General features: G+C 36.4%; 1 protein-coding gene across 2 annotated transcripts in view; it reads left to right on the top strand.

Moving 5' to 3' along the window:
• ADGRL4 (adhesion G protein-coupled receptor L4) overlaps positions 1 to 24564 on the top strand; it is a 74551-nt gene that overhangs the window by 33521 nt on the left and 16466 nt on the right. Inside the window, exons 3-13 of one of the 2 annotated variants that reach the window (XM_068141116.1) lie at positions 6285 to 6437; positions 12164 to 12319; positions 12839 to 12909; positions 14645 to 14818; positions 14908 to 15091; positions 17308 to 17424; positions 18528 to 18721; positions 19975 to 20145; positions 21675 to 21878; positions 22532 to 22752; positions 22840 to 22906. In XM_068141116.1, coding sequence (XP_067997217.1) covers positions 6285 to 6437; positions 12164 to 12319; positions 12839 to 12909; positions 14645 to 14818; positions 14908 to 15091; positions 17308 to 17424; positions 18528 to 18721; positions 19975 to 20145; positions 21675 to 21878; positions 22532 to 22752; positions 22840 to 22906 — 1712 coding nt within the window. The remainder of the gene's footprint in view (positions 1 to 6284; positions 6438 to 12163; positions 12320 to 12838; positions 12910 to 14644; positions 14819 to 14907; positions 15092 to 17307; positions 17425 to 18527; positions 18722 to 19974; positions 20146 to 21674; positions 21879 to 22531; positions 22753 to 22839; positions 22907 to 24564) is intronic. The other variant, XM_068141117.1, reaches the window with a different exon arrangement.

The raw sequence follows: 24564 nt of genomic DNA, 5'->3' as shown, positions 1-24564 counted from the left end.
TAACCCCTCTGAACCTTGTCCCTTCTCTGAATCTCAGCCTGAGTGCGTTTTGAATACGGGAATATGCCTTTCCTCCTTCTTTTAATGTATTCTGGTCGTTCTTTAGGCTGGGAGCTTTTTGTTATGAAGCCCTTTCATTCATCCAAACACGTAAGAGCTGCTGATCTGAAATCATCACAACATATGCATACAGCATGTGAGAAAAGAATGTGAGAGAAAATATTTGTTTGCCGAAACAAAGACTTTTAGGAGTCTAGCAAGCTGCAGTACCACCAAGTACAAACCAGTTAAAAAATCCTGGCGAGCTATAAAAACCTCCTGAAAAGGCATTGAAAAGATGTCTTGCAAGTTATGACATTTTAGCTAGATAGATCTTACAGTTGCAAGATTTTCCATGCAGCAACTGCATGATCCGCTGCCCCAGTGTAGGACAAAGATGAATCAGGCCTATTATGAAGGCAATTCATATTTAAATGAAATTTCCAGCCCAGTTCTGCAGTCTCAAGAGATTTTTCTAAGCATCTGCTCTTTCATGCTGATTTAGACCAAATTTGAATGCTGAATCTTTGGAGAATCATAAGCAAATTGTGTTAAATTACCACTAATGATATTGCTGTTCTTAATTCAGTCTGTGATGGCTGTAGACCACAGTCCTGCAGCACAGTAGTAATGTAGGTAAAATCACCCACTGTTCTGAGACCTCCAAATAAGCTAAGCACAGCAGGGTGAGTAGCACTGGAATTTGTTTTACAGGAAGCCTTTCATTTCCTTGCTTTTGAGGGGTTAAGTGAGGCACTTCAAGCACTGTTCTCCCATGAGGGTTACACTAGGGAAGGGTAGTTTAAGTTTCCCCCGGGGGCTCCATAGCAGCTTTGGCAGCAGAGGCTGCTGTTGAAAGAGAACAGCCGGATGCAATGAATCAGTGTATTCCCCAGCCACTCTGGCTGCATTTCCTTCCTACCCAGTGCTGTCCACTTTTCAGACTACAGTGTCCGATATTGATCTCCCGCCCACTATTAAGACTGCCACTGCTAGTCTTAACAGAGAGGTATGCACCAAAGGCTTCCAATTTCATTTCCAAATGGCCTGGATTGGGGCAAGATTAATTGTTGATGCTTTGTTTATTTTATGTCATCTGGGCAACGCACTGAATAGAATAGAATAAACCAGGTTGGAAGAGACCTTTGAGATCATCACGTCCAACCTATTATCCAACCCACCTAATCAATAGAATGATTAGAGTGTGAATGTATTGTAGTATACAGTAATTGCCTCAGTATAAGCTACTTATGGGGCTTGGTAACATCAAGTGTTTGCTAAAGTTATGAAAATCACACCATTATGTCCATGCTTGTTCAGATGTGGCTTTGGGAAAACTCAGGTTCTCAGATTCAAGCTCTAGTCATGAGCACTTAATTCGTTAAAACCCCTCACTGGAATGTCAGGGTATCAAAAGACTTCATCCAAAAGAGATTTCTGCTGCCCTGGGAGGCCTGTTGCTGCTCTGGTCAGGCTGGCTAGTTATCCAGGTCAGAGCCTGCAAAGCATCCAGACACAGCACAGCTTACCTGGGGAGAAGGACTGTGGCCACTGCCAAAGAAGCAAAGGAAGAAGCCCCTTGAGCGCTCTGTCTGTAGCAAGGTTTCAGTAGAAATGATTGTGAGATGTAGGTCTAACTGGTGATTTTGATCAAAGGTTTTGGGAATTCCAGTTCTGCAGCAAAGCAGTTTTCCAGTCAGGGCACTTCTTCATTGATAAAGGACATCAGCCTGACTAATATCAATTTAATTCAATACCAAAGAGCCCAGAATATATTCTATAATACAAAGTTTCATTTCGAACACTTGCATGGATTGGTGAGGACTGAAATGCACAAATCATTCTCTTTAGCTTGGCCAATTTCAACCTTGTTTATTCATTATCAAAGTGAAGGGAGAAAACATATATTGAAAATTTACAAAAAGGAAAAATTAAAAGAAAACATAAAATGTCAGTGTCTGAATCAATATGACAAGTTTCACTCCAAACTAACCCTTCATATCATGACATCATATCAGCAAGAAGTCCATCACGGAGATAGTGCTATGGAAATCCTTCAATGCTGCTTTGATAAATCCACTGCTTTAAGACTTTCCCTCATGACAGTTTTCATGTAAAATACATAAACATTACAAAACTCTTATATCTCCAACTGATAGTTCAAAGTACTTTCTCATGCTTGTCACAATAATAACAAATTACATCACTTTGCATCTGTAGTTGCCCCAGTATTTTCCTCATGTAGGTTACAATATTATAACTGCATAGTATTTAAACAGGATGTATGACAGGGTAGCTTGCCCTTTGGATATCATAGAAGAAATTTCTTCTGTCATTTTTTTTTTCCTAAAAATCTTATCAGATTCCTCTATTTTCCAGTTACATCACAGCCCTAAAATCCACAAATCATACTTTTTAAAAACAAATTATTTCATATGTTTTAAAGCTTCTAAAAGAATTGAATGGGTTTTGTATAAAACACATCATGTCAATGTTAAACAAAATTCATACATGTTTTGTTTAACAATATACAATATTGCCTGATGTAAAGGAGTGGTTGTTCAAATGCTAGATCCCATTTACAGCCTTTTGTGACAGGGAAAGACTTCCATCAGTGTCCTAAGTTCTTACAGGGATGATTCAATCTTAAACAATTGAGGTTCTCATATTTATGAGCACAAGCAGTTTCAATACTGAATTACCATCCTCAATTCAAAATCAAGTTTGAAGAGAGTTTTATCAGATTTTCAGCTCTTTTATTTGTGAAGATCCTTAAACATTTCAAGAAGACCAGTTGACATACCATTACATACAGCTAGTAGCTGTTTCCATCTACACATAATCACATTTCTGTACAGTAAAATATATAGCAGTTCTATTTTTAAGGTGAAACCAGACTCAAATGCAGTATTGCCTTTGAAGCACAATAATTAACCTTGTCATCTGGCCAGTCTCATCAAAAAAAAAAAAAAAAAAAAAGTTGTTAAATTTTTTGTGTTACTGGGAGGAAAAAAAGAAGGCTTGAAAGTAACATGCATTCCAGAGGTACTGCCTGAAGTGTTCAGTGGGTACGTGTGCCAGCAGTGAATGAACATGCTATAATTAAGTTAGATGGCAAAAAAGCAGTTGGATTGTATGCTTGCTGTCAATTAAAGTACAGACAGATAATCTTCTTTAAAAAAAACCAAGCAAACAAAAAACCCCAAAGATTTTCTCATCTATAAATCCTGTCTTTTCTGCCCTGATGTCCTTTAAATCGCAAATCCAATCTTATAAATAATGTAAACATTTTGAAAATTGAGTCCCTGGTCTTCACATTGAACTGCTGTCCAAACCAAAAAAATAATTTATTTACATTGAGAACTAGGAGATATTTTTGCCATCATTGTTGATCTTGTAAAATATTTTGTGTGAAATTAGGTAGATCAAACACATCCAGTCAAACTGTACATGAAACTCCTTTTTTATTTTTCCTTGAAAACTTTTCCCCCTTGCCTTTCCCATTAACTCAGTAGGTTTCCATAGCAAGTACCACCCTGGGCCTACTTACATCATCAACTTCTGTGCCATTAGTTTCAATAGAAGCAGGATGTGGTCCAGTAAATTATCCCCCAGCATGGCCTGCTCAGTTTTACACTAGACCATGAGGACAGTGAAAAGTATTCTCCGTATTAGTTTAACTCTTTCTTGCATTTGCAGTGTAAATTACTGCTATCCTTCTTCTATGTTCCAAAGGCTTCTTAAATTATCCAAAAGTCTCCTAAGGCAGTATACTCACCACTAAACCCCTTACAGACATCCTAAATACTGAGGAAAAACATCAATAATTCATTAAAGTTAATTAGGCATAACTGCAAAGAATTTATTGATGACTACTGCATAAGTCATGTTAATATTGGACCACCTGAAAAAGGCAGTTTTGTTGGATTTTGAGGACTACAGTTATGCTGCTAGAAAACAAATCCAAAAGAAAAGTTCTTGCATGTAGCCTGTAGCTTTTCTTTCTTTATTTTCTCTGTTTTGAATTAAGTCCTGCAGTCATCAGTGTCCTCCTACTTCTCATCTTCCAAGATTTCTATTCTCTGAGCTTTCTAAAGTTAACACAGGCTGTTTTCTAGGATCTACAATGTGTTCTCAAGGCCAAATTTATTTGGCAGCTGAAATAGGGTTATCCACTTTTTTCTTCTGTCATGAAATGCCAGAGTCCAGAGTAAATTGAGATTGCAAAAGAGCCAAACAGTCACATACATGAAATTTTCAAATTGGACCTTGTTACTGAGATTTGTAGTGTCCTGGTGCCTAGTCTCTGCAATGGCATGTGCCAAACTGTGTTTTTTCATATTCTCACACTTTGATTTTCAACATGCATCAACAATGCACTTTTCCTCCCTATCATTATTTCACTGAAATCAATTTGGTTTTACTCTGGCATTCTTTAAGATCTAAACCATACACCTTTCCTGTGCTATTTTCATGAACACCAAAGCTGTGGAATAAATATTGTTGACATGTTGGCAAATTGCTTTGGTACTTGGATTCCTCATTAAATTACATTCAATTTTAGTTATAATGAGCATAATCCATTTGATACTGTTGACCCAAATTCCCCTGAGGAAAGATGTAGTTCTGAATTGATATTTGCATCTCTGAGTCAACTGAGTAGCGTCCAAAATCAGGTCACACTTCAGCTCTGGAAAATGTCCTGTTTCAGGGTTATGCTTGGGGTTGTGACTAAGTTGTATTGCAGAAATATATCCCTACAATTTTACAACTCTTGCTGTACTTTAATCTTGCCACTGCCCTAGATTACACACCACTTCACTTATCTGTACCCTATTTCTGTAAACACCTGATGAGAACACTATCAGGAAAGCAGAAGCACCTTTCTTTAACTCATCCTTGAGCATCTTTTCTGAAATCATATTTCTTCTCCCTGTTGTGCTCATTAATCATTCCTCTACTGCAATAAATTGTTATTTCTCCCCGTGTTAAAGTCTTTCCTGTCATTCATTGTGTTATGAGTATCTTTTGCTTGAGAACAGGAACAAAATCCCAGTAGACTTCAGGAAGCCTTTAACTCTCTTCCTTTCTCATGATGTAGAAAATAGAGAAAAGATAGAAAGTTTCATTGATTTGTTTGTTTCAGAATTGTGGGGTGCTTTGGGAGAAATGGGCTATTTAAGAAAACAGAATTTGTCAGTATTGTGAATGTTAGTCTCAGGAAAGTACAGTGTCTGGATAAGGAAGCTTGTAAAATTTTTCTCAAGTTTGGTCTGAAAATTATTTAACAGACAGCAGAGTCCTTGGAATATTCTGGAGAGGAAACAGTTTTATTGAGTCATTGCATGAAATCAACTATAAAGTTCAAAGCATGAGTTCACGATTTCATTTGAACTTGAATCTCCATGATCCAAATGGCACCACATGCAGAGGCTCTTCAAAGTTAAAGTAGTCTTAAAACCTGTGCATATCGTTCCTTTTTTGTGTGTTTTATTTGGAAGCATGAGATTAGCTCTGTAAAACAGATCATGTAAATTTTCAGGTGCAAAAATGATGACTGGTACAGCAATTTCTAAAAAGTAAAGATCTAGCCATGAATTTTGCATATCTATTAAGATACTTGGGATAACTAAGAAAACAATATACTTGAAGATTCAGGTCAGTTGATAGGACAAACTTTGCAAGTTTGCTGCGTGGGATTGCTGAGAAATATGACAGAAGGTCTTCAAAAACAGGCCAAACAAAACAAAACCCAACCCCCCAGACAAACAACTGAAAAAAATGTCAGTTTAGCTATATTGATTCTGCCTTAGTGTGAGGGAACAAAGTGGGCAACTTCTCGACATCCTTCTGAGCTCAGTTTTCTATGATTCTAAATTCCTAAACCTCAGGGTGACTCTCTAAATACAGAGTTTCAGGTAGTAAACAAATATTATCAGATGCAATCATGGCAGAACATGCTCTTGTCTCAATTATTTTTTCCAGGTGAATATCCAATTAAACCATTCACATCAGTACTCATTTGTTGACTCACTCAGGATGAGAGAAGAATAGTGATGCTGAACACCTGATTAGGTCCTTGGCAATGGGAAAACTATATAGACAAACATGAAGAGTGCCAGTTCAGCATTCAAAAATTAGATTAAAAAAAAAAAACAATACCAGGAGCAAATTAAGCTTTTCCTTTACTGTTTTCTTCAGTCGGTAAATGCAAATATATTTATCCATAATTTATGTCTTCACAGATGATAATGAATGTGAGAATGCTACTCAACCTTGTGGAGAGCACGCCAATTGCACAAACACGGTGGGAAGTTATTACTGTATGTGTGTGCCTGGTTTTAAATCTAGCAACGGTCAACAAACTTTTGTACCTAATGATGGAACCTCCTGTGTGGGTAAGTTATTCATGTCTACCAGCTAGCTTTGCATTGTCACTCTTCTTTTACTGCTTCTCTTACTTATAGAAATCGAGCAACAATGCTTTCAGATTTATGAAGTTTGGATATCAAATTCCCCACAATATGGACTGGTACAGACTTAATATTCCAGTGCAGGCTCATACTTCTCACCTATAATAACACTTTAATCTTGCAATATTTTTAGTCTACCTGTGACAGACTTAGACAATTAATGTATAAATAAGGTATCACAGAAATCCCCTATTCCCCTGTTTATGCCCCTATTTCACTGAAATGTGAGCAAAGTAGTCATATTCTTAAAATAAAGCAGAATGACAAAGTATTATACATTGACATAGTAGGTGATACCATTTCTCTGGGAGATTTGGTCAGGGTATTTTTGTTAATTTCTCCAGTCTAATCAAAAGCAATAAGTAAGATCAGTAGTTATCCTAACTCCTCTGCCATACATCAGCCCCTATTTCTGTGGTAGCTGGACAGAACATGTTTAAGATTACAAGGGAGGAAATGTTCCCAGGAAAAAGTTGGTGTTTTTTTTCTGAACAACTGTGCAATCCTTTAGGATTTCCTTTGAATGGAAGAACTGTAACTATTTCTCTTGTTTGAAACTCCTGGTAATTTTCTCTGTATGTTGCAACAGTCCTCAGGGAATGGGAAAATGAGAAATAAATCTATTGCCCTTTACACCTTTATGCTGACTGTGTCTCATTCTAGATATGTCTCCTGTGAGATTGTAAGCGCTGACAACCTCTCTTCTTACTGCTCTTAATATCAGTAGAATGGCTGCATATTAAGCCAGAAAGTGATCTAATCAACATTTCTTGCCCGTTGCTCACATTCATCTAAAAGACTTCTGCTTTATCCACCCCTATAAATTGTTCTTAAATTAGCTGGGATTGAGACTGTTAGCACATTGAGCTGTAAATATTCTTGCCACTTCTGGTCCAGGCTTTGATTGTTATGACATTTCTTCAGCTTCAGAAGTTTTGGCTTCACAGTTATTTCTCTGACTGTTCTTTCTACTTTAGCTTTTAACTATTAGCTTCCCTTTTTTTAATTTTTGTTTTTCCTTTCCTTCCTCCCCCCCCCCCCCCCCAACCCCCCTTCTTTGCTGGGTAGACTGATCGCTTTTAATCTTTTACAGGGTGTTAGTTTAGCACTTTTCTTCTCCTTTTTGCAAATCCATATGGGAGGAATATGGAAGGAAATGAGAGCTTCCAAAACTTACACTGAAATAAAAAATTACCCGTGGGCACCTTTTCTCATTAAACAAGTGTACCAATTACTTTACCAAGCAGCAAGTCCTAAAGACAACCTTTTGGTCCACAATTAATTTTCTGCTTTATCTGTAAGCGAAATCATAATAGGATATTTTGTACCCAATGGATCTGCTGCTACAAGTAGTAGACATGGCTTGCACACAAGAAGCTGACAGTAACATATTTAGGGTGTACAAACCTTTGTTGTCATTGTAAATACTGCATGAGTTATCCAGTACAGATTGAAGACACAGCTACTGAGTATCCCAAGCTTCTAGGGTCCCAAAAAATTTCTTCGTAATATATATCTATAATGTATAAGGCAGTACCTTTAAAAATGCAGTTGGAAAATATGCTACTATGCAGCCTATTTTGTTTATGCCACCATGCCTATCTGGAGTTCCCAGTGGTGCTACATCACTCGGTGTGTGTGAACCCATTTCAGAATACATTTCAAATCCCATGTGCCTACAGATGGGTGTTCCTCCCCTCTGTGGATATTATACTAAAATTCCAAATACAAAGTGATTATAATTCTCAATCAATTGCTATGGAAAATCCTTAATTCAATCCTTAATTCAATCAGAATGTTGAGTTTTGAGTTGAGTGTCAGTAGTATTTCATTCATGTATGTATCTATCTACACAGAATTGTTGAAAAAGTGGCAATTAAACATACAGATAGAGGAGGAACTAGAGAACTAGGAAGGGGAAAGAAAGAAAAAGTCAAGGAGAATAGAAATGGAAAAACAAAAAGGAGGAAAGCAGAAATGTGATATTTCTGGAGATTATATTTTTCCTGCTGTCCTGAATGTGAGCTATTAAAATCTATTTACTGAGTAAAAGATCTGCTTTTCCTTAGACTTCCCATTTTATTGAATAGTCAGCTGCAGAGTAAAAAACAAAGACAAAAAAACACCCCAAACCATATAAAACCTACTTTTTTCACCCCAGTCAGAGTTAAAACATGAAAATGGCCATCTGTAAAATGTAAGTGACATCTATGCCCTTCTGCTTTTTCTAGGAACATGTTATTAGTTTTCTTCGGGTATTTCTAAGACTGCTGGGAAGGCACCATTCTCTATCACATCCTTTTCTGTGATAGGGGAGTTGCACAGTGGATTGGATATGGCATTATGCCACATTGCTAACTTTCCTTTTACCATGCCATTCGTAGTCTTTTTTTCATTTCTACTTTGTGTGTGCTGCTGCCTTCCACAGTATGGAGACACAACAGGAGGGAACATCTAGTCCTTTGCAATTGGACTTTTCAATCACTTGCAAGCTACTAATAAGCCGAAGGTATAATGTAGACATCAAGCTGTCTTGACTGACTGGTGGAGAATCAAAGCAATGTAGGTACAATCCAGTAATTGGCAAGACTGAACATAATAACTGTTCTCAGTACTTTTAATTTAATTGGAATTTCCTTGCCTGCTGCAGTAAATGAGGAGTGACAAAGCACAGAAATAAAATAAAAGGTTATAAATCTATTTTCACACTAGCCTAAGTGGTGTTGGTGATATTATTTTTCTGATCACAGCTATTACAAAAGCTTCAAAGTTCAGCTCTAGGATTTGTTTTGAATATTTACTAAAAGGCCAGGGCTTTTTGCAGACCTATGGCAAATGCTCTTCTTTTTTAAAAGCTGCTGTTCTTCAACCTTTGCTCAAGAATGTTGCCTGTGAAGACTGCTCATGCAAGCCTTGGCAGCCCAGTCCCGCTCCTATGGCAGATCAACAAGGATGGTTTGAGATCTTTGCCCCAAAGGTCCAGTAAAATTGGATAGCTGAAAGCACTGACAAGCTGGTGTGCATGTGTGATCCAACAATTGTAGATTCTATTTAAAAGGCATAACTGCAAAAATATAAAGAAACAAAAACCTACAGCTAGTGCACACATTTCAAAGCAGGAACATAAAAGTGGTATTCTTGCAACTGTCACAAATCGTTGGCTGCCCCTGACAATCTCATTGCTGATTAGTACCTTGCAAGATCAGGCATATTGCCATTTAATTTAGTCATCTGGGAGATTTTTTTTTTATTTTTTTTTTTCTCCAGGAAACTGTAAATTAGATGATGTGATATGGACTCATCACATATGGATAATTCAACCCTAGAACGTCTATTTGCATACACTCAACAGGATGTCTGTCAGACTTTAAATACCCAGTTGCCAGGGATGTGCCTTGGTGCTTGAGTTTCCGTTGCTGTTTTGGATAATCCTAACTTCTCATTGAAATCTCCATTACACTGAATATCCCACATAATTACAAGGAAGGGTAATTTATATGACTGCCCAATAATGAAAAATAAATTATTTACCAAACAAAAGGTTAATGAAAAGCAAAGTATTATCATAGTTCTGAACACTTTGCATCAGTAAATTTTATGGAACTCTGATGCTTACCAATGATAACATGGAAAATATTCAAATATTTATAAGTCATTGTAAGTTTTATCAAAGCTTGTTGTCTTTTGCTGGTGTTTAATACTGCACTGTATGCTGATCTCTTGTACATGCCCTACTTCATGTAGCTGGCAAGGCCGATGTGTGTTCATGTTATACATACTGGTATTGTCATGGCTTTCACCTTTGCCACTTCAATTCATTCAGAGTTTTAATGTTTTGCACAAGTCACACAACAGGACACTGTTAGGCAGCCACTTCTTTCAAAAAGAACTTTATACTTTATTGGTGTGAGAGGTTATTTAAATGCCACGAGTATGAACATTAGTTTATGTCTTTAAATGACAAAATTTAATGATGAGGCAGCTTGTGTATAGCACTATATGAAGCCTTCCCTCTCCTCCACTTTTGCCACATACATTGATATCTAACGTGATTAGCCCCATGAATATGAATACTAAGGTCACAGTAACCATACAAATACAGCTAAAAAAAAAAATAAAATAATTTTTAAAATCTCATTCCTTATGGATATTTTCTTGCCATAATTGAAGAATGTTCTGTGAAGTTACCAAAAGTGCTGACCAAATCAGCAGATGGCCCCCAGCTATACTTCTTTCTGCATTTCCTAGATATTTTCACAGGCATGCAGTACGGTTTTTTTATTTTTCCACAATTTCTATTTCTATAAAAACCTTGTTTCATATATTATTGCTCATTTTAGTTCTGCTTCTTTTTTGAAAACAGCCAACAATCTTGTATCAAAATAAGAGGCAAAACTAGGCCCCACATATATATAGTGCATTTTCAGCTCCCTGTATCTGCTTTCTGTCTTTTCTCAATGCTTATCTGGCCCCACAAAGGCTTCCTATCAATTCAGGTAGTTATTCTCCTCCACTATTCAGTTAAGAAGTTCTCCTTTTTCACTAATTTCTTTCAGAAATTCAGTGCCATACCAGTTCTTAATTTAGGTTGTCTTCCTCTCCTGGTCATCCACACCCCTCTCTACCTTTACTTTCCTTCAGTTCCCTGGCTGTTTCTTTAAATCTGGCCATATATCACTTTTTCCTTTTTCAACTCTTCTTATTAGATATACCCTTCCCAAAGCTCTTCACATTTTTCTCCTTTCCAGCACAGCATTTCACAGTCCATTACTTCATTCTTCAGAATTATTTGGTATTGTTCCCAGTCGACTATCTCCATTGAGCTTTTTGATCTTTATCCCCAGCCAACCAAATAAGGCAAAATAATCCCTACTACTGCCAGAGTGTTAGTGTCCAGCTCTCCTAAATTGATCAGTTTATTAATTCCTTTACTGGAATTCATCAGATTTGCTCTTGGGCTGTGCCCCACCTGGTTACCGAGCATGTTTGCATAATGCAAAATTATTTAGAGGCGCAAAAGCCATTTTAGGCAAATGTAATTTAAATGTGGATTTAAAACAAACAAACAAACAAAAAACCACAAGACCACAAAACAAAACAAAAACAAAACACAACCCCATGCAATGAAAAAAACCACCAAGCACTTTAAGGGGTACAGAGCTTAAATCTTTGATTAACAAGATGGACAGAGTGCTCCATTGTACCATCTTTTTAAAGCCATGACTCAACAACAACAACAAAAAAAAAGGCTGCAGTTCTTGTTCTCCTTTCTAACAGAATCATAAGGCTGAGAAAATCTTTTTAGTCTAATCTCTGGAAAATGGATTTCAGATGATTTACATCATGCTGAGCATTTTGTTATGATAGAATTAACATTTACACTCACAGTTTTAAAACATTAACAATGCAATATTACATAGTAATAAAGGTGACGGTATAAAAATATGATCAATTATGATTTATTCTTCTAATCCCTAAGTTTTAGAACTGGCAGGTGTCTTGCCATTAAGGTCGCCTTTTTAGATTTTACCCTTTTTTATGCTATGAAATTTTATTATGAAACTGCTTGCAGTGTTCAGGGCTATTATCAACAAAGCAGTAAGGTGTCTGTAAATACTTAATAAAAATTCAATTTCTCACAATATTTGCAGATGTAGATGAGTGCAGCAATGAAGGAACTGTTGCCTGTGGAGATCATGCAAAATGTGAGAACGTGGATGGAGGGTTTAACTGCTCCTGTAAGGAAGGTTATCAACCATCCACAGGAAAATTGCAGTTTAAGCCAAATGATGGCACTTCCTGCCAAGGTACATGATATTATAAAGGTTTATGTGTTATTATAGAGCTACATCTTCTAAGAAACCCACCAGTGCCTCTTTATCTTCAGTTAGATTAATCAGCAAGACATAAAAAAGAGGTAACACAGTATCATCGACATTCCTTGAGAATGGAATAATTTCATAAATGTATTTTTGCTAAACAGCATGATGAAATACATTTCAAATAATGGTTGCTTCTTTGTAGTTGTCAGACCTGTCCTCCTGTAAATTTGAGCTGTCTCTATTTTCAACCTGTGGAAGTCCCAAGGAAAGATTCCAAATTCTCTACCTGAGAAAAACAAAAGCTGACAGTCCAATCCAGTGCTGTAATTTTGGCAAAGCCTTACTAGCTGAAGTGTGAGAATGGAGTGCTGTGTCTTATGTGCCTAAATTCAGGATGATGGTGGTTTCGGAAATTACTTGGACAAGACCTCTTAAAATGAGTGTATATTGAATATTGAAAATTAAACTGCAAATTATAATTGGTTTCTTTTTTAATTTCTACAGAAAACCCGAAGGCCAAGTGTGAGTTATTCAAAGACTGTATAACTGAACATATTAATAGAACTTTAGATGCAGTAAGTAGCATTGGTTTATAGATTAATTTCTAAATCCTTTAATTGCTTCTGTTTGAAATTGTTATTTCGAATATAATAGTTCTTAAGGAGCTTTTTACAAATGCTTGAAGCATACAATTGAACTTAAGCATGTTTACGGAAGTCTTTTTAATGTTTTCAAATTATTTGAACTGGATTATATGCTCAAATCATGATAACTTACTAGGAATCCATGTGCTCTGTTTCCAGCCAAGTGAGTCATGATGCATGAAAAATTCAGAAGTGTGGTAATCACTCAACTGTTTCTGTAATTCCTGAAGTTATACACTGCTGCATTTACTGATGTGCAATTATTTGCTTGCTCAGAGTGAAAGGCAGCAAGACAGCTTACCAAAGTAATGTCAACAAGTGACAAAATAGAAAATTAACTAATAACATCCTAGTATGCTGGTATATTTACTCTTCAAAGCGTAATCTCAAAGACCCTAGACTCAAGAATTTTTTTTCACCAGAATCACAGGTTCCTGAAGCAAATTAAAACGATGTTAATGAATTCTGTATTCATTAGTCTACAACTGCAGTATTGTCTACTTAAAATTAAACATAAGCATAAATAAGTTAAAATCAGTTGTACTGGTTAGCATTTTATATTAAGCAGTTTGATAAAGTTGAGATTTGGAAAGATGTTAATTTCAAGGCTTTTATTAACCTAGTGTAAGACATACATTGTATTTACATGCTTTCGGTGTTACCCTGCAATGTAAAACATTCTACTAAATATAATACATGCTTACAATATTTCAATGCAAAGATATAGTAAAGCCCACAGCAGGATCTTAAGAGTGAGATTTCTTTTTTAATGTGATCAAAGTAAGCTTAAATCTAAGTAATACATCAAAATACTTCAATTTTATGCAAATAACAGTCTGTCAGATTTTAGCCTAGCTTTTAGCCTATGTTCTAGGTCTATTTAGCTGCAAAGATAAAGCAAACCCTATACAAACTGTTCAGCAGCAGCCCCTATGGAGTTTGCAAAATCAATTATTGGGAGGGGAGATTGATGGCTAAAATCTCATTAGATTTCCATATGAAGAGATAATTCTTTTTTTATTCAGCCAGAAGACTGAAACTTCATCTTGTACTCACTAGCCTTTTACTTTTGAAACTGTTTTATGTACGTATGCATTTAGTAGTTCCTAAACTGAAGCAGTGAAGGTGAAATAGTACAGTTTCACTAAACTATGTGCTTTATAGTCTGCATTTGAAAATAAACTAACCACATGGCTTTTTTAATTTTATCTTAATTGATTGCTAGGGTACCAGACACAAATAACACCATTATTTTACAGGTCAACCTGTTGATTTAAATAGTACCTCTTTTTATGCCCAAGCAGAACAAGGGGCAATGGCTTCAAACAAGGGATGGGCAGATTTAGATTTGATATGAGGAAGAAGTTCCTCACTATGAGGGCGGTGGAACACTGGAATGGGATGCCCAGGGAGGTGGTTGAGGCCCCTTCCCTGGAGGTATTCAAGGTGAGGCTCAACGAGGCCCTGGGCAGCCTGGTGTAGTTGGGAATATCCTGCTGACTGCAGGGAGGTCAGACTAGATGACCTTTGGAAGTCCCTTCCAGCCTGGGCCATTCTATGATTCCATGATATTAATTCACAGAAGTCATCCATTTCCACTGGATTTACTTTCACTTGCAAAAATGTGACTTTGTTTCATTAATATGCAGGGTCTTGTGTCTTTCAGATCAGTCATTTAAAATCACCCCTGGAGATGCTGCAAGAAATTAACAAAAACACTTTGGGACCGCTTTTACCCATAGATGTGATTTCATATGTTGAAGCACTGTCTTATTCATCACTGAATACCATGCACTACTCTGCTTCTGACAATGAAGGTCTTCGTAATACAACAATTAACGTGAGTGCATCAACCATAAGTCATGGGGGTTTTCTTATTTTACAGATAGTGAATAACTCTTCCACTTAAAATTATTCTTTTATTTGCAGGTTTTGGTTAACACTGTGAACAATTTTTTACAAAAAGACAAAATTAGAGTGTGGGAAGCTCTTCCCGTAGATAACCAAAGAAGGAGCCTGACTAAGCTGCTGCATTCTACAGAACAAGCGATGATTCTCATGTCAAAGAACTTCAAAAAGACAACACAGCTAGATGCTAATGCAAGTGACATAGGTAAGATAAAGAAAATTAATCTAAGATATCCTTTAGATGTGGATTACACTGAGGAGATTTTCAGCACAAAGATTAGAAATGGTGTTATGTGGAACACGCAGGTGTTAATTTGTATGAATTTCATAGCTAACACATGACTTTCAGTAGAGGCATCATAATTTCTCAAGATTGAACATTTGAGCCTAAAAAAAAACCTTCAGAGGCTGTGGGAAGTCCTTTCAGAATCTCATTATGTTCACATTGTCACAGTAAATCTGGATTGATTTTATAGGTACGGAATTATCCTATGTATCTCATATGCATAAAATCCACCAGTAGAAATTTGAACTTGTTCTACAAGATTTCTTTACTCTTTTTGATTAAATGGAAGTATTATAAATGAACCTGAAATAAGTGAGTCTGATTTGAGTGGTTTTATTTCCTGAGAAAACCCTCATTTTAAGAGGAATTTCAGGGCAGGAGAATTGGTTAGTCTCTATTGCAACATTTTGCTCTTGTACTCTCTCCTTGTGTGTTGATGTCTTCACATCAACTCCAGTGGGTTTCCCTGTGGCAATAATAGTTTTACCACTCCTTCAGTGGGAGCAGATTAAGGCTGATACCAGCTGCTTTTGAAAATCTTAATAAAACAATTCTGATTCCTTTGGCAATGTCCCCTCTTTCATCTTTATTTTTCTGAATGTACATAAACTGGATGTGACCTTATTTCTTATTTTAGATTATGTACAGTCCTTCAGTGCCTCTTACTGGTTTGCCATTTTATAAGATGACTTGATGTGAAAGATTCCTGCTTTAGTCCTGAGGCAGGTCAAACCATCTGTTCTTTCCTCACCTTTCTGAAACTAAATTAACAAGGCTGATGAAAAAAAACAGGAAGATTTAGGTTAGTGCAGAGCACCTCTGGGTCTGTAGCAGATTCAGAATGGTACCATGAGGTAGATGTCAAGCCTCTGTTCCCCTGACACCTAGGCTGAAAGCAGAGACTCTTGTGGCCACAGAGATGAGGCAATGAAGGTCAAGAAGAGAGGACTTGGGTGCAGTCTCTGGTGACAGTGTAAATGTCAGTCAGACCCAAGTGAGATAAAAGGATGAGAAAGAGAAGGGGAGGGAATTCCCATGGTGAAAGGCAAATGAATTTTGTCCTGCTTTTATTCTAAAATGGGAAATGGTATGAGTGCTATTCTAAACTGGCCCCAGACATTAAATTTTGTTCTTATTGTTTCTCAGAATGAATATATTTTTCCATAAGGCTCATACATACCCCACACATATGTTTTACAAGACCTCTATATTGCACCTCTCTCTCTGCTGCTTTTTTACGGTGCAAGCTCTTGAACTACAAGCTTTTCAAAACTTCAGCAGAAAACTATTTCTTATGTCCTGACAAACATTTTCTGACAGCTAGTCTATTGTATAGCTCACATTATTTTTGTGTTGTGCTATAAGCAATGCAGATGGTCTAGCATAGTGATATTCCTCCATCAGTCAACTTTTGGATTTGGTGGTTGTTGTTGTTTTATTGTTCTTTGGGGTTTGGTGGGTTTTTTTTTATGTTGTTCTTGGGATTTTTTCATTTAAAAAAATGAAAATAAAAAAGGCCTGATTGACTTTCTTTTGTACCCATAATGGATGATTGAAACTCAGCACTATAATGAAACAAGTGTTCAATGTCCTCTAATGTAGTTTTTGTCCTGAGGGGTGATGGTTGTTTGTTTCATTTCTGACAAGACACATCATTATTTCATGGTGCAATGTGCATTGGGTAGCATGGATAGATAACTATAAAATATATACTTTTCAAAAACTGGCTTTTATCAAATGTTACTATTCAGTAGTGAATTTTATGCTTTGCTTTTTATAATTGTGATTTGTGGTCCCTTTCAGAAATGCATTTTTAATAAAGCAATAGCTCTTCCTAAAGTAACCTACATTGTTCTTTCCAATGCCTAATTTAATGCAAGGTAAATAAAAGACTATATTTTTCATGGAAATAGTAAAACATATGAGAGCAAAATGTATGCATGAAAAAATAACAAAGCATAGAGGTTTAAGTAAACATGCTATATTGATAACATTTTTCTTGAAATATTTGGCACAATGATATATTATTAAACTTCCCAGTAATTATGTAATCCAATAGCACATTCATTAACCCCAACTGTAAATTATGGTAGACCGTAAGCTGTGATTTGTATAGCATTTTCCTTCTCTTGCAGCACTCAAGGTTTTTGCTTTTGATTCACACCACATGAAGCACATTCACCCTCACGTACACACAGAGGGAGATTACATAAAGATCTCGCCAAAGAAGAGAGACGAATATCATCCTAATGGTAAGAAACAAAGATTAGAGAGTAGATGTGTTAATAAACACCTCAAATAGACATGTACCCACTAATACATAACCAAATGTGCAGTTACTGAGGCTGAGCTACAGCCCTGTTAACTCTAGAGGTGTCAAGGTATTTTTAGCACTCTCTCTCCTACTCCATTACTGCCTCAAGACTGGTATTTCTAACATTTCCGGTGGCATAGTGATCATTGAGTGAGTTTTAGCACTAAATATTGGTACCAGGGACCTGAAGTTTATCCTTTTCCTGGCCATGGATGTGCTACATGACTATGGACTGGGTTCACTGTGGCCTCAACTCTGAGTACTACTCATCCTCCAAAAATTGGGACATCTTTTCTACTTAGAATGTAGCTCACTGCAGCAAGACCATGCACTCTTCATTACCAAAATCAGCAGGGCCCAGTTTTTGTCTTGCACCTCAGATTTCTACAGAAATGGCTTAAATCTACTGTGATCTATAAAACTGTCTTTAAACAGCTCAGGAATTAAACCACCTAATCACAGAAAAGATTTCTTAAATCTTAACTTTCCAGCTAATCTGAATATCACCACATATCAGTACCTAAAAATGCGGTTTATCTTGCTACCAGAAAGAAAAATCATGATATTTTTTCAGATCAATACAGCATCCTAAAATACCTTTTGCTTTCTTTTTTCCTATGTGTCTTCCATCCTAGCTTCACTGGAATGTAAGTTAAAACAAGGCAGATCCTTCAGAGAGGGCCATTACTTCAAATCTGAGTCAATTTAGTTTATGAGACCTGACACCACATGTGTAGCCAAGCGCAGAACAGGAGAAAGTGTATATTACTCTAGAAAAAATATGTGTGCATACATCTAATTAGAATTTCTAAGGCAAACAAACATTTTTATTTCTAATGGCAGTTACATTGTTTTAAATAAAGTTATATTTCTTTGCCTCTAAACCATTTTTATAAGTATTCCACAAAGATTCCATCTGTTTTGCATATTTTATGGAATAGTAGTAATAATGTCTATTGTTTATTGTTTCCTTAATGTCTTCAATTTTGTTCTTCTATAAAAACCTCACAAACTACTAAACATTGTCTGTTTGATTGATAGGCACCGTTGCAGTTGTCTTTCTGAGGTATAGCAATATTGGTTCTCTGCTTTCATCACCTAAAAACCACTCTTCAAAAGATACTTCAGAGCAGAGACAGACAGTAAGCTCATCAGTTATAGCTGTTGCAATTAGCTCAAATCCACCTACGCTCTATGAGCTTGAGAAAATAACGTTTACTTTGAAGTATGCCAAGGTAAGGGGGTGTTTATTTATTATTATCCGCTTCAAATAAAACAAAACAATAGCTAATCATTTTATGTGCTACAAGCATACCTGCAGTGTATGATATATTGAGACACAATTCTGTTGTTTGCTGATGTTTGTCATTTCTATCTCCAACATGATTAATTTCAAATGTGACATCCTAAGTGTAATATACTAAGTATAGTATAGATGAAAATTGTTACAGGACTCAAGCAATGGCAATACCATCTTTCCTGGGTTGTAGTATGAAAAAAAATGTAGATGTCTGAATCAGAGAATGTTACAGAATCTTGACTATTCTATGTTTAGGTATTCTTTTCCCTGAAAGTTTATCAGACAGTTAAGTATGCATACTAAATTAAGTGAAGAAGTGCAAAAAGCTAATTTGAAGCTAGGAGGTGATAGATGAACCTGGAGTATTGCTTATTTGTTATTTCTGAAATCTGAACATATTTATTTAAAGTAGAGAGGTTTCACTCCTGTATATATGGCACTTTTTTCCTGACTTCACTTGTATGTGAAGAATTGCCTTACATGGCACAGAGTTACCAGAAACAATTAGAAAGTTACTCTGCAGGAAGGTGGGCAGTGGGGAAGAGGTGTTAATCTTGGTTATACAGCTTTCAAATTTGCTACTTGCCTTCTAATATTTCTGCTAGAAATCACCTTTATATGAATTTGCATACATTTATATAGCCTGTAGTGCAGTGGGGACCTTATCTCTGAGTAGTGCTCGTAAACACAAACTGTAATAAATAATCCTAATGGTCTTATTCATCACTGTTGTCACACTGGATGCAGCAAGTTTGATATGGCCCTGACTTTACCCCAGAATGTTTTGCAAAATGCACAGGTTTTGAACTGCTCATTTGGAAGGGACTATGAGCAGGACAAGCAATGTGGCTGTAACCTTGGTGTTCAGTCCATGTTCAGCAGGTGCAGGTGTCTATCTAACAGTTTTCAGTAGGTAAAAATTCCAACACTTTTGCATGTGCCAGAAGGGTTCAGTAATCTGATTAGCCTACCCTGGTGGGGTGTTAACTGTATGAATAAAATGCTTCCATCCCAAGGCATGTTTTAATTGCTTGGAATAGGCCTTGCAAAATGTGCTTTTTTGTTTTCCAACCTTCCAATGGTAGCAAGTGATTTTTAATGAATTGCTCTGGCTAACGTCTCTAAAGGTCTCTTGGTGGGAAATATCCTGCTTTTTGCCATCAGTAAAACATCTTGTTTCTGTTCCAGACTGCAGATAAAGATATTAAATGTGCATTTTGGAACTACTCAGCAGACTCAATGATTGGGAACTGGGCTACACAAGGCTGTGAGCTGACACATTCCAACTCCACTCATATCTCATGCAAATGTAATCATCTGACTCATTTTGCTGTTCTGATGTCCTCAGGTGGCTCTGTTGTAAGTGCTATTTTAATTTAGTGTTTTACCTGATACTTTCCCCTGTCTTCATTGCTTATGTTTTTATTTCAATGCAACTTATGTACATTCTCCCTTCAGGTTGTCTCTTGTTTTTGTTCAACAAACACACAATTTATTGTGCATAGAGCAAACAAAATCCTTCCCATATGTGTTTGAATTTCCTTATGTTCTTTCTGCAGTATTACAGAGCAGTGATGCAGCAAACTATCTTGTTCCAAATACACAGTCTGTTGTGCTTATTTTTGGTGCACTGCTTTTAATTTTAAATCCCACTTTAAGACTGCTGTGGGATTTAACTGGCATTCTTTGGTGGTCAGTAACCATATGGCCCTGAATTTCTCTCTCACAAAATTTTGCCCCCCATTTGTATAACCTTGAGATCTAAACATCAGCTTTAAATTCTTCCCTGAAAGATTGCAAGAGTGTAATCAATTTAAAGTTTATGACTATTAAACATGGAGACCTATGACCAGGATAACATTGTGAGAATGACCATTCATTTGAAGTCCTTCTTATATAAAGAGGCCCCATAGATTTCAAGGCTCTACACATGGATCTGTAGAAGATCAGGTCCTGCCTCAGGAGGAAGCTTTATAAGGTATCACAATTGACAGCAAGCAGAATATTAGCATGAATATACTGTATTGAGATAGTTCTCTCACACTGTGAATTTCATGCTGATAGAGGCTGTTTTCTGGTTGCTAAATAGCATCCTAAGTCTTCAGTTCAAATTTAAAACCTTTGCAGGTACTTATATAGTTATTTTGAAAAAGAAGGCTGGGAGAATAATCTCTGGCCCTTTATTTAGAACAAAAAGTAATTCTCAGGTATATTTTATGGTCAGCTGAATACTATCCTTATGCTGATGCACAGCCATGTATTTCAGAGGTCCTTTGTGCAAATACAACTGTATTTCTATACAGAAATATTCACATCCAATATTAAAAGAGACTGTGTTTCTTTGGAGAATGTTCATGTTACATCTCCAGAATAGCATTTGTTTGAAGTGATTGTTGTTTCAGAGTCTTGTTTTGATCATGTTGCAAATTCAGTTCAGACAGTTATTCAATTTTGCTTATCTAAGTCACTGCTGTGATAAGTCCTTTTATATTAGAAAATATTCATGTCATATTAATACATGTCCTCCTGCCAGTGTATTTGTCATTCACTAAAATGATCTGATTTTTAAAATCATATTAGGAGATACTGATGTTAATAAAAAGTTTTCTTAAGAAATACAGAGAAAATACAGGAACAGAAATATGTGCAACTCATTACCAATTTGCCCTAGAACTATATCTGTCTTATTAAAAAAAAAAACAAAAACACAGAATACTTTTTAGATTATCCAAAGTGTACATTTGCAGTGAAACTCTACAAATGGTTTTGATTAATATTTTGTAGGGGGGGCGGGGGGAAGAAAGAAAATAATTGTGTTATAGAATGAGTTTTTTCTTGAGAAGGTGCAAAGCTATTCTTTTAAATATTATATTATAATCTTCCCCCAGGGTGTTGCAAATTATAACATTCTTACAAGAATCACTCAGCTAGGAATAATTATTTCGTTGATTTGCCTCTCCATGTGCATTTTTACATTCTGGTTCTTCAGTGAAATTCAAAGCACTAGAACAACAATTCACAAAAACCTCTGCTGCAGCCTTTTCCTGGCAGAACTTATTTTTTTGATTGGAATTAATATGAACAATAACAAGGTGAGTAGTTTTCACTTGAATCTTGACTTTGTGATATAGTGTAGACAAACAGTATAAGATAGCATCTTCCACCTACTTCCCCTATTTCCTAGTAACAGTACAAATATTCTAGTGACACTGACTTCAAGTAAAAGGAAGTATAAAATGGTCATTTAAAACACCTCTACTGTAAGTAGATTAAGAGGATTAAAAATTACTTGAAAAAATATGAGCTGCTACCCCTGAGGTAGCACCCCAGTGTTGTTTGCTTGAGAAACAGAAATTTACAAACACTTTGTAGTGACAATAATTAATTCATAAAAAATTCCTTGTGATGACTAATTACATTATTATCAAAATCATAAAACCCAACTTTGTCTAGATCAGGATTACTTAGCTGTAATTATGGAATCAACTTGTCATTTCATTTACACTTTTTCAGGCAAGATATGCACCAATTTTAAAAGTTGATAATAGTCTCCATTTTACCAATTGCTGTAGAAAACACTAATGAATAAGTGTGTTTATGGGTGTAGGCCAAGTTCTTGTCAATCAGCATTCCATCTGGGCTGCTGGGCCACCATTATAGAGTCACCAGGTTGCTGTGTATGTTCTGTTATATTAACAGAGACATATTATTAGAATTATGACTTTTGCTTTCTCTGAATTTCTAGCTCTTCTGCTCGATTACTGCTGGACTACTTCATTATTTCCTTCTAGCTGCTTTTGCATGGATGTGCATTGAAGGTATTCACCTCTATCTTATAGTTGTGGGAGTCATCTATAACAAGGGTTTCTTGCACAAGAATTTTTATGTCTTTGGTTACATCAGTCCAGCTGTGGTTGTTGGAATCTCTGCCGCATTGGGATACAAGTACTACGGCACTACAGAAGTGTGAGTCCTCTTTCTGTACCAACACACCTAAGGATGCAGTAGTCCAAATAAAGCATTTCAAGGCACTTTCTGCTGTTTACTTTTCAGATGTTGGCTCAGCACAAAGAATAACTTTATATGGAGTTTTATAGGACCAGCATGTCTAATAATTCTTGTAAGTATAATTTTCATTTTTTATTGTAGTACATAAAACCAATAATAAAAGGTGTTTAATAATCACCCACCCATTGCCAGCAGAGCTGTGAGTGCTAATTATAGAGCAGAATTGGCTAATTTAGATCTTCTTATAGTGTTTCTAAATTATTTATATGCTGTATATCTAAATACTAACTTAAAAAATGAATGTTTGACCAAAAACATTCCTCAATATAAGATCAGAGTTAGAGCTTTATTTCTTATTTGCTTGCATGCTTTTATCTCCATGCTTTAAGAAATTCTGTGAAGCATTTCTGGGTTTTAAGAAGTAGCACGCTTGTATGTCGTTGGCATCTCAGCATGGCTCGGCAGGAGGTGTACAGAGACACCATCCTAGCAGACAGATAATCTGATTTTTCAAATGTTGTGTGACTTAATCTCTTATCAGTGATCGGTCATCTTTGTAAGATTAGACTGTCACCTTTATAGTTTTATCACTCACATGTACCCTGTCATCATCAAAGCATTTTAAACTAAATTGCAACATCAGAGAAAAGAACCCACTATTTCACACAAGCAGACAAGTCAAGTATTGATAGCCTTATTTCAGCTGTGAAGAGGGTCTTCTTAATTCCTATTGGAAGGAGTTTCAAACCTGCAAATTTGGCAGGTATTAAATGTTCAATTCTGAATTGAGACATTTTCGGCATCTCAGGAGTATTTCTAAATGCTATAAAGTTTAAAAAACCATTCCAGCTGTAACAGGGCACTATTGTGTATGAGTGCATTGTCAGTGATCTGGCGATAACTGGAGCTAACAGGAGGAGAAGGTACAATCGTGAGGCCTCAGGACATCTACGGTCAAGTCAGACATAGCTCTTTGTTGCTTTTTAAGCTATTTGGTGATAAATGTGAGGATTTTGGAAAACAAAGTGGTAGGGCCTAGCAAATACAAGATGATATTAAACCAGTTGTATTTCAATGCATTAGCCATTTCATAGATTCATAGAATGGTTTGGACTGGAAGGGACCTTGAAAGGACCTGGCATGTAGGGACATGGTTTAGCGTCAGCCCTTCAGTGCTGGGTCAATTGTTGGACTGGATATCCTTTGAAGTCTCTTCCAGTTGGATGTATTCTGTGATTCTGTGAACTGCATCTCACCCTCCTACTGAGCACAGCAGACTTCAAGCAAGGCACAGCACCATAACGTCCCTTAGCTCAGTGCTTCTGGGGTCAGATAGCCTGGACAGACAATAGGTTACTACAGCAAAACAAAATCATAGGGAGAGACCATCTCTTTTTTTTTCTTTTTTCTTTTTTTTTTTTTTTTTTTTTAATGAAACTCTTACAATACTTAGGTTTAACCTGGTAATTTCCTATTTCATGTTTGGATCTTATTTCTTTCTATGAAGGCAGCAAGGTTAGGATTTGCTGGTCATTGCCTTTATTCCTGTTCCTCATCGGCCTTCAGATGAAGATTTATGGGCAGTGACATAGCACTGCACTGTTAGGACAGGAAAACAACATGATCAAAATATACAAAATACCCCAAATTTGTGCATCTATAATCTTGTTTTCAGACCCAGCTGAGCTGTGCCTGATGTGGGATCCTAGGCACACAATGCAAAAGTAGAGCAGGTCTGCACTGGCTTTCATATGTCTAGCTGGCCACAGC

Source organism: Melanerpes formicivorus, unplaced genomic scaffold (assembly GCF_026170545.1).
Source record: "Melanerpes formicivorus ecotype bairdi unplaced genomic scaffold, bMelFor1.0.p_v2 SCAF_7, whole genome shotgun sequence".
NCBI classification, from domain to species: domain Eukaryota; kingdom Metazoa; phylum Chordata; class Aves; order Piciformes; family Picidae; genus Melanerpes; species Melanerpes formicivorus.
The sequence above is the reverse complement of the archived record's forward strand: the minus strand, read 5'-3'. Positions and strand labels throughout refer to the sequence as shown.